Source organism: Sinocyclocheilus rhinocerous, unplaced genomic scaffold (assembly GCF_001515625.1).
Source record: "Sinocyclocheilus rhinocerous isolate Xijiao unplaced genomic scaffold, SAMN03320098_v1.1 scaffold1201, whole genome shotgun sequence".
Lineage (NCBI taxonomy): Eukaryota > Metazoa > Chordata > Actinopteri > Cypriniformes > Cyprinidae > Sinocyclocheilus > Sinocyclocheilus rhinocerous.
The window spans coordinates 1,412,614-1,422,838 of NW_015654059.1; the positions used below are offsets into that span (position 1 = coordinate 1,412,614).

Here is a 10,225-nt window from a genome sequence, read left to right on the forward strand (position 1 = left end):
AATTTCATGGTCCCCAGAATATTTTGTTGTATGAATATCTGAACATGCAATACATCAAAATAAAGAACAGACCCTCTAATTTTAAACAAAAAAACTTTTGTCAAAAGTATTTTTTTTATATATATATTTTTTTTTTATTCTAGCTTCAAGCATTCTTTTTTTATAAATACTTGAATGTAGGTATAGGTTTCGTAAAAAAAACAAAAAAAAAAAACATTTGGGTTGCCAGAAATTCCACAATGGTTACTTACCTGGAGGTACTGACAAAACAATTAACACAGTGTTCAATGAGACGCCCGAGACGCCCAAACCACCCCCCCACCCACCCAGATTGTTTTTGCAGAGATATTATGAGTCAACATTATCATCTCACACACATTTTATCACAGGCAAAAATCTGCGATTGTGGTTGCTAGGCAACCAGCGTTCTCAGCACCTCTGCAGTGGGCTCTGCAGTGTGGCGACCAGCTGTTTAACAGTGCAGCTGTGACTTTTCTCAATCATTCAGTGACACGCTGCACGTCGATGAAACTCGAGCTGAGAGGATTAGCACTGTTTATTAAACACAAATCATTCGCAGATTGCGTCTGGGATAATTATCGATGATTATGGCAATCGAACAGCAGGTTTTCAGAAACGCAGAATGATAAAAACACGCCACACTGAGATTCATACCCATTATAAATATTGTTTATAGACTCACAACAATTATGTAACCACATTTATAATGTGTACTATAGTAATGTCTTACGGTGCTAGATAAGTCTGTAATGAAGTTTGATATGTTTTGATAGGAGGGAGTTCTGGATCAGCAGCAAAAAGAGAGGGATGATACAACGTTTCATCGGGCATGTATGTTCTGCAATGAGGAGTTTACTGGAAACAGGTGACCAACAACTGTCATGTGCATTAAAAGCTCATTTCTGATGGATTTCTAATTCTAGAATCAGTACATTTAGTTTCAAATCATATCCTGATGTGAAATTGTTCACATTTGAGTTTTGACATCTTGTACATGAGCTCTACCACAGACCCAATCTCTCAATTATTTATTATTTAAAATTTATAATAGTAATTATTTATATATTATTTGTTATATAAAATGTAATTTATTGTGTAGTATTTAATATTATATATAGTATTTAATATGATATTATGTATAATACAATATTTTTATATTATTAAATAAAATATTTTACATTTATAAAAAGGTTTATTCATTTTAATTTTGTACGTATAATTTATTTGTATATGTATAATGTATAATTTATATAATGTTGAGATGCAGCTCAATTTGTTTAGGGTATCGATTTCAAAATCTAAATCATACCAAGGTGAAGACTTTACTCATGAATATTAATTTGCTCATTTGACTGAAGGCCTAGGCAGAATACCTTGTAGTGTCAGAGTAAGCTCATTCATATTCATGAATACAGTTTTCACTGTATAGTGACATCACATGCCAATCATCTTCGGCCCTCCACTATGTCGCTTATATAGATATAAATCACTATTTTTGCTTTTTTATTTTTATTTATTTTTTGTATATTTATTTAAAGTGATGCATTTCATTTGTGCACTGTGGTTTCACTGCAGGTCTTCACTGCTGAATCACATGGCTAAAGAACACTCTTTCAGCATCGGCCTGCCTGACAACATATTCTTCTGCAGCGAGTTCCTCGACACTCTGGAGTGCAAACTGGAGAAGTGAGTGTTTAGGATTTTGCTACAATACTATCTATCTATCTATCTGTCTATCTATCTATCTATCATCTATTAAATAATAAATTAAATCTGTACTATTATATAATACATTTTGCAATGCTACAAACCTATGCGATAGATAGATAGATAGATAGATAGATGGATAGATTTTTTTATTATTACTTTTTAAAAATATTTTATTAATCATCAAACCATTACTACAAATTGAAAAAATTAAAAATGGAGAAGGTATGAACGCCCCCTTTTGGAGCTTGCGGTCATTGCATTAATCCCAAATCACCAAAAAGGTTAGTTTTTGGGTTAGTGTCAAATAAATAGAAGATGCAAAAATAAAACATCATGAAGGCATAATGAAAGTTATTTTACACTGTGTATTTTTATGTATTTTTGAAGTATTATGTATTTTTGTTGTAGTAAATATGTAATTGTACAGTATGTTACATTTAGTTTTTTTTTGTTGTTGTTTTTCTATCAATTATTGAGTCCACTAACTGAAAATGTACTTTTATTTATTTGTTTGTTTGTTTATTCATTCATTCGTTCCATTTTCCCACATAATATTGTTGCACTTTCAAACATAATGTTTTTAATGACTAATACTGTTATTATTATATTCTTATTTTTATATAGCATGCAGTGTCTGTACTGTGAGAAAATATTCAGGGACAAAACCACCTTGAAAGATCACATGAGAAAAAAGCAGCATCGACGAATAAACGCCAGAAACCACGAATACGATCGCTTCTATGTCATCAATTACCTGGTACGACCGCGTGTTGGTTTGTGTGTGTCTCATCTGAATAAATAAAAACAATATTCCCCCAGTTTACACTGCTGAGCTGTTGTAATGTTGCAGGAGTTGGGGAAGACATGGGAGGAGGTGCAGTCTGAAGATGACAGGGAGCTCTTTGAAGATGAAGATGAGTAAGGCCTTCAGCTTTTTACTCTAAAGATCACATTTTCAGTTTTTTTTTTCTCCTTTCTGATATTCTGCACTCTCTGCAGCGATTGGTCGGATTGGCAGGCTCATCCTGTGTATGCCGTGTGTCTGTTTTGTGAGCAGCAAGCAGAAACGATGGAGAAAATTTACACACACATGGAGGTATATGATGTCGCTTAGGGAAAAAATTATATTTTAATATTTTCTATGCATTTTTACGTTAGTTTCTATGATTTTGTTTCTCCAGGAAACTCATGAATTTGACCTGCACAAATTAAAAACAGACTTAAGTGAGTATAATTGCAGAAATGTTGCCTTGTTTTTGAGAAGAACTCTTGACCACACAGAGGGTCTTTAATGTCATTTGTGTCGTTTGTCCAGGCCTCAAGTTTTACCAGCAAGTGAAACTAGTGAATTACATCCGGCATGAGCTTCACCAGTGCCGATGTTACTGCTGTCAGGAGAAGTTTGAAACCAAAGAGGAACTAGTGCAACACCTGGTTAACACGGGTCATGTGATGCAGCTGCCTGAGATCTCACACTGGGACCAACCGCAGTATGACATTTTCACATCACTTTTTTTTTTTTTTAGTATTATTCAGTTGAGATTTCATCTGGACAATAAAAAAAAATATTCTATTTATTTTATTTGATTATTTATTTATATTTTTATATTATTTTATAAATTTTTATGTTAAAGGGGTCATATGATGCTGCTAAAAAGAACATTATTTTGTGTATTTGGTGTAATGAAATGTGTTTATGCGGTTTAAAGTAAAAAAAAAACACATTATTTTCCACATACTGTACATTATTGTTTCTCCTCTATGCCCTGCCTTTTTGAAACACGTCGATTTTTACAAAGCTCATCGGTCTAAAAAGCGAGGTGTTTGAGACTTTAGTCTTTGGAACTTTACAGATCTTCTTTATGCACCAAGAGCTTGTAACACTCCAAAGAGAAAGGAAAAATTGAAATCGCATCATATGACCCCTTTAAATATTAGACTCAGTAAAGACCGTAGAATTGAAAGGAGCCATTACAAATATCTGTAATTGAAAAACTAAATAGTTTTACATATTATATAGGCTTTGAACATCAGAATGAGCACTGACTCTTATACTGTAAACAAACAAAAAATGCTTTTAAAATATAACGTGCTGTTTTTCCAGATATTACTTTCCTACGTATGAGAACGACGCTCTTCTTACAGCTCTGTCGGACAGCGAGAGTGAATCTGAGGGTCCAAATCCCAGCTCTGAAGTTCCTGTTATTGCTGAAGACATTTCGAACCTCAAGGTTATAAAACAGACCAGTGTGCTTAATAAACTGTTCAAAGACAGAGCAGCTGTCAAAGACTCCAACTGAAGATGAGGGACACCCAGAGAATTATGTTCCTATTGCTTTCAGTGTTGAGATTAATGATGTGACTATTCATTTCTATTCATATGGGTTTACGAGAAAGCTGTCAAATAAACTTTATTTATTTAAATATGCCATCAGCTGATCAATGGAAATCCCTAATTGAAAGGGTCTGATTGAAAATAACCTTTTGGTTGGGAAATTTTGGCTCATACCTGACAGGGCAGGGTTGAAACAACTGGATTTCACCTGGGAAAATTCTCAGAATGGTAAATCTGACTGCGTCTTTAGTTTGTCATTTATTTCACTTATATAGAATATAAATTTAATAGTAACCTACATTTATAAGTATCTCATATATTTTTTTTATCCGTTGATGGGATAAAACATAATTCCTTACACAAGGTTGCCGTAAAAGAGCCACTCTTTTATTCGTATGAAACTCATTCTCATGTCTGATTTCAAACACGCAAACAATCATTGAAATCATCCCAGTGTCTCGTTCATTCATTGTTAAAGCCATTCGCAGGTTCCTTTAAAAAAAACACACGGCCTTAGACCTCTTCATACATGTCTTCAATCAATAAATATTGCATATTTGACTAGGAGTAAATCCTCATGTCTTTTGGTGAGGACTAATCGTACACAAGGCACTTCAGAACATGTTACCACAAGTATAAATACTCAACCCAAACTGCTGTAAGTGCTAGCAACACACAATATTAGTCACGATCAACCAAAATATACAAATAGTATAAATTTATAAAGGCAGTAGAAATCTTCTGTATAAACAAATAAAACTAAATACACTTCACTGGACAGATCTGAATGTGTGGGTCAGTGTTAAACGGACACTACGTCCCTTGTATAGATACCAAATACAAGGCTGTGCTTTGTTTAGTGCAGTTAAGAAGAGGCACTGCAATATGGCTGAGCTGCTGGATCTGTGTACAAATGCTGCATTCAACAGTTTAGTGCTGATACAGTTATAATCTGGAGTTTATAAAGCAATGTTTATAATGAGAAGTGTTAAAATGGCAGTGGGAGTAAAACGATAGAGAAGTTACAGCTGTAACAGCTGAAATGGTTAGTGTATGCTATGCTGTTAAGCCCATCAGTAACGTATTGTATGTCAATCTCATAAACATTTTTTAAAAGAATCTCCAGGCCATACTTGACCCTAACATCAAAAGGAAATGATCATTTTGCATTAAAAAAATTAAAGCATATTTTAGGGTCATTAATCTAAAAATTATTTTCATGACAATTAAGGATAGAAATGTGCATTTATGGGATGATTCTCATTTTTACTGCAATAATTTTCCTATATGTTGAATAATTTTATGTAATATAAAGATAATTTTAAATACATTTTAAATCCAAAAATATTTTGCATTATGGTAATGAAATTTTTCATTATGTAATCACAGGGATATTTTTACTGTAATAAACCAAAAATCCTGTATATGATGTATAATATAACAATAATAATAAAATTAATATAAAATAATTTGAAATCAACAAAACCTTTTGCAGTATGGTATTGACATTTTTTCATTATGTAATCACATGGATTTTTTTACTGTAATAAATTTTATAAAATATATATTTTTACAAAAAAGGATTGTAAGAAGATAATTTAATTTTAAACTATAACTAACACTTTTTTTCATATTACAATAATGACATCTTTTCATTAAGATAATGACAAAAAATCTATTCTTAATTGTCATTAAAAAATATTTTTAATTAAAAAAAATTGGTTTTATTTCTGTATGCAAAATATAATATCTTATGTTCATCTATCTTTTGATTTAGAGGTGATCTATGACCCAGAGATTCACAAAATTCACATATTCTTAATTGTCATTAAAAAATATTTTTAATTTAAAAAAAATTGGTTTTATTTCTTTATGCAAAATATAATATCTTATGTTCATCTATCTTTTGATTTAGAGGTGATCTATGACCCAGAGATTCACAAAATTCACCCTTGCTGAGTAATGAATTTGTGTAGAGACCAATATGACATTCTTGTAAGCAAGTTGGCCCATTTGTAGCTATTTTTTCCATCACAAACAAACACCTGAGATTTTATAAATTGCTGTGCTGGTCAATTCAACTTAAAGCTGCCGTACATGATGTCCAGATACACCGGCAGCTGCTTACAGCATCGTCACACTCTAGGTCCTGTTCTACGATTTAACCAGCTTGAAACCTTGGCCTGTATCCAGCACCGCAGGTGGGAACCATGTAAGTTTGATCCTTCGGAGCAACCGAATGCAGTATCCGCAAACCCAAAAGAGGTTCAACCCGCCGCACCAGTGGGCGAGCTGAACCACAGGGTAGGTCAGGCGTGGGAAGTAGAGTCTCCAGTGCCTGGTGACGTCGCTTTCAGTGGGCAGGTGAAGCTTGTAGTCGCTCCAGTGTCTAGAGATGCCGTAGGCTGCTCGGACGGGCCGCCCACGCTCAGACCACCCAACTATGCTGCCAGGGTTACAGTTAAAATCAACCCATTGACAGGTGAAGTCCCCGAGCTGGGGTGCGTCCTGGACCTCCAGGTCTGTGGGACTAGAAAGCACTGCCCCTTGAACTGCTACATAAAGTCCCTCGATTTTCTGCACCTCCTTCACCCAGGGGGGCGAGTTATCGGTGTCGAGAATAATGATGAGACGGGAACAGAATCCGGCGTTCTTTTCTCTCCAGAGCTGCACAATCTCATCTAGACGTAAAATGTCTCCTCCTGATTATATTAAAAGACAAAAAAAAGCCCTCTATAAGTCTTTACCAGCGTTTGGCTGAATTCAATATGCACATTATCTTTTTAATGTATTTTATGTAAATAGTATGCAATTGCAAACGGTATGCAAATTTTACTAATAGGTGAGTTAATGTCACAAAACAATGTCCAGATCATATTTATCTGCAAAATCAAGATAGATAGATAGATAGATATATAATACATCTTAATACAGTAAAAAAAAACAGTGTTTTGTTAGTGTTAGTGATTTTTTAAAATAATAAATAGCACAAAAAACATTAAGGGCACAAAAATAAAACATCAGCATTTTCAAATACACTTTTTAATGAGAATTGAAGGAAAATGCATTTAAAAAAAAATCTAATTTCATTTTTCATAAAAAATAATTCATTTTGGATGAATGTTCTTGAGTTAGAAGTTATGAGATTCACCCAGGTTCTGTTGTGTCTGTTTAGACAAGGAAAAGGTTATATAATGATTCTCTCACCTGCTAGAGCCCACTCTCCGCTGCGGTGGGTGTGTCCGCTGTAATAGAGCACGTAGGTGTCGTGTCGTGGGCCGTCAGCCGTGTGCGCCTCCATGAATATGCGCAGCTTGGCTTGCAGGGCTTCCAGACTCAAGCCGCTTGTGGAGTAATCACAACCGTAGGTCTCGATCATGTGATGAGAGAAGAAGTGCTGCACGTTGTTAAGCATCCCTGTGGAACGCAAGTTGAGCTCCTGCACATGCGCCGGGGGCAGCAGAGTGGGCTGACCATCTGGGCTGAGAGAAAATGAGAGGATGTGGATGAAATACTGACCCTCTGTGTAAGTTACTGACTAATCAAGTACCTGAAGTATCTTGAGTTACTAAAATGTGAGTGTATATGTTTCCAGTACCTGCAATAGTTGGTAGGAATCACCACAGCGTAGCCGACACAGGTGCCTCCGAGGCTGTTTCCCAGCTCATAGAAGAGGCCGTGGGCTAGTGACTCGAGAGGCAGCACCAGCAGAAACAAGGCAATAAACAGACTGTTGGATGGCTGTAGGAGAAAACAATACAAAAAATCACCACCCTTATTTTAGGGCAGAACATACATTAAAGTGAAATAAATAACAACATTACATAGACAACATAGGAGCCTGATAAAAATGCTAATTTTAGAAGAATTTTTCAGATGGCACTTAAGAGGCTTTTGCATCTGAACTCTTCATACATATATATATATATATATATATATATATATATACACACACACACACACACATACATATACAAATATATACATATACATATATATATATATACTAGACTTGTGCCGGTATTCGGTAATGCGATATATCACGGTAATGAATATGCACGATATTGTTATGGTGGGCACTTCTAAATACCGTGAATAATTATATATTACAAATTATTAAAGGCAGATATCGATATATCGGCCGATATTCTTTGTGTATATTATAGTACAGTAACCAGTCAAAAATTTGGACACTTTCCCGTTTGTGTATAGTATATACATAAACAGAATATATATACAAACACATTTTTTGCAATGATCACTCAGCTGCTGCCTGAACAAGAGACCTCCTTACTGAAGTGAAAGTGTTGACTGGTGTCACTATCTCGCAAACGTGCCGGCAGATCTCCACCAAATTTGGGGGATCCCTTTAGCTCAAGGAGCCTTCTCGAACGCCACCCTCCGCACGTCGGTAGCCTCTGGGATCGCTTGATCGGTCGGCGCCGGACCGCGAATTTAACCACCCATAACTCCCGAACCCCGGGGACTATCGACGCGGGGGTGGTCTCATTCGAAAGGGGGCCCTCTAGACGTACACTCGATTCGCGTTCGAGAGGGTTCCTCGAGCTGAAGGGATCCCCCGAATTTGGTGCGGATTCGCCACGCCTTTACGGAGATATGGCCGTTCAAAGTTTCAATGGTTTTCCATAGACTTAAGCTTTAAAGGGCAACAGGCACATATCGGCCGATAATATCGGCAAAACGATATATCGGTCGGGCTCTAATATATATATATATAGTGTTGCTTGAAAGTTTGTGAACCCTTCAGAATTTTCATCAGATCATCAAAAAAAAAAGATCATCAGATTTTCACTCAAGTCCTGAAAGTTTACAAAGAATCAAATCCAATCAAACAAATGAGACAAAAATATGTACTTTGTCATTTATTTATTGAGAAAAATGATCCAGTGTTACATATCTGTCTGATGACCTTTTGGTTCACATTTATGCAGAAATATAGGGAACGCTGCCCTTTTTTGTCTCTATCTATTTATTTATTTTAAAAAATACACTACTTTTCAAAAAGAAAAACGTAAGATTAAAAAGTAAGATTAATATTAAAGAAATGAATACTTTTATTCAGTAAGGACATTAAATTTATCAAACGTGACAATAAAGACATTTAGTAAAGACATTTTTTTAAATAATAAATAATAAAAGATTTTTATTTCAAATAAATACTGTTCTTTTGAGCTTTCTAAAAAAAATGTATCATGGTTTCCACAAAGATATTAAGCAGCACAACATTCAACATTGTTGATTTCTGAAGGATCATGTGACGCTGAAAACTGGAGTAATGATGCTGAAAATTCAGATTATATTTATAGAATAAATTACATTTTATAAAATGTCAAATCATTATTTATAACAGTTATATAACAAAACTGCATTACCACTTAATAACAAAGTCATGTGGTGAAACCAATATGCAAGAAAAATAACCATAAAACAGGAAATGATATCATAGAGGGTTTAAGTTGTACACCATCATGTGGTGTGACTTCCAAAAAAGAATGTGCAATATTTATGAAATATTAATTTGATATTAGTAATACTGAGTACCGATTTCTTGTCATGGTGATCGGCCGATACCGATGCTGATTCTGATGCTTCAAGCTTTATATAGACAGTTTCATCGGGCGCACGCGCCTGGCCCAGCCCAACGTTAACTTCCGGTCAGTGTTTGTTTATCAGTCTGGCTATGGCACCGGCTACAAACGCAGTTAAAGTTAAGGTGATGAGTAGACTGAAGTTGGGCTCAGGTGGTTGTGCTGTGGGATGTGTTTCCCATACATTAATGTATGGCGCTCGCCACAATATCAAAACTGATGGATTTTCCAAAAGGCTTCGTTGAATAAACATGAGCACGTATTGCACATTTAAAAATCAAAACGAGGCACGGGCGTTTTTATATCACTGTATTTCTGAAGGAAGACTATCTTTAGAAAATGTTCAATGTCATTTTCATTTAATCTTTCATGTTATATGCCTGATAAAGCAGAGTTTGTGAGCTCAGCACTGCTTTGTGTACAGCTGTTACCGGGGAAACCTCTGTTTCTCCCGCTTTAAAGCACCTCCTGCTGGTATAGAATTAATTAGCATTTTCAGTAAATCCGTCTGATTTACGCAGCAAACATATTTTGCTTTTCCTATATCCAC

General features: G+C 35.2%; 2 protein-coding genes across 2 annotated transcripts in view; one reads left to right on the forward strand and one right to left on the reverse strand.

Annotated features, from left to right (window-relative positions):
* LOC107716725 (zinc finger protein 277-like) overlaps window positions 1-4,181 on the forward strand; it is a 12,603-nt gene extending 8,422 nt beyond the window's left edge. The window contains exons 5-12 of the mRNA XM_016523263.1: window positions 795-886; window positions 1,597-1,707; window positions 2,356-2,488; window positions 2,582-2,649; window positions 2,731-2,827; window positions 2,913-2,955; window positions 3,047-3,221; window positions 3,836-4,181. Coding sequence (XP_016378749.1) covers window positions 795-886; window positions 1,597-1,707; window positions 2,356-2,488; window positions 2,582-2,649; window positions 2,731-2,827; window positions 2,913-2,955; window positions 3,047-3,221; window positions 3,836-4,031 — 915 coding nt within the window. The 3' untranslated portion in view covers window positions 4,032-4,181. The remainder of the gene's footprint in view (window positions 1-794; window positions 887-1,596; window positions 1,708-2,355; window positions 2,489-2,581; window positions 2,650-2,730; window positions 2,828-2,912; window positions 2,956-3,046; window positions 3,222-3,835) is intronic.
* A 1,821-nt stretch (window positions 4,182-6,002) lies between these two features.
* LOC107716723 (transmembrane protein 168-like) overlaps window positions 6,003-10,225 on the reverse strand; it is a 6,725-nt gene continuing 2,502 nt past the window's right edge. Inside the window, exons 2-4 of the mRNA XM_016523262.1 lie at window positions 7,665-7,807; window positions 7,274-7,548; window positions 6,003-6,768 (exon numbers count right to left, since the gene is read on the reverse strand). Of these exons, the coding sequence (XP_016378748.1) occupies window positions 6,221-6,768; window positions 7,274-7,548; window positions 7,665-7,807 (966 nt within the window). The 3' untranslated portion in view covers window positions 6,003-6,220. The remainder of the gene's footprint in view (window positions 6,769-7,273; window positions 7,549-7,664; window positions 7,808-10,225) is intronic.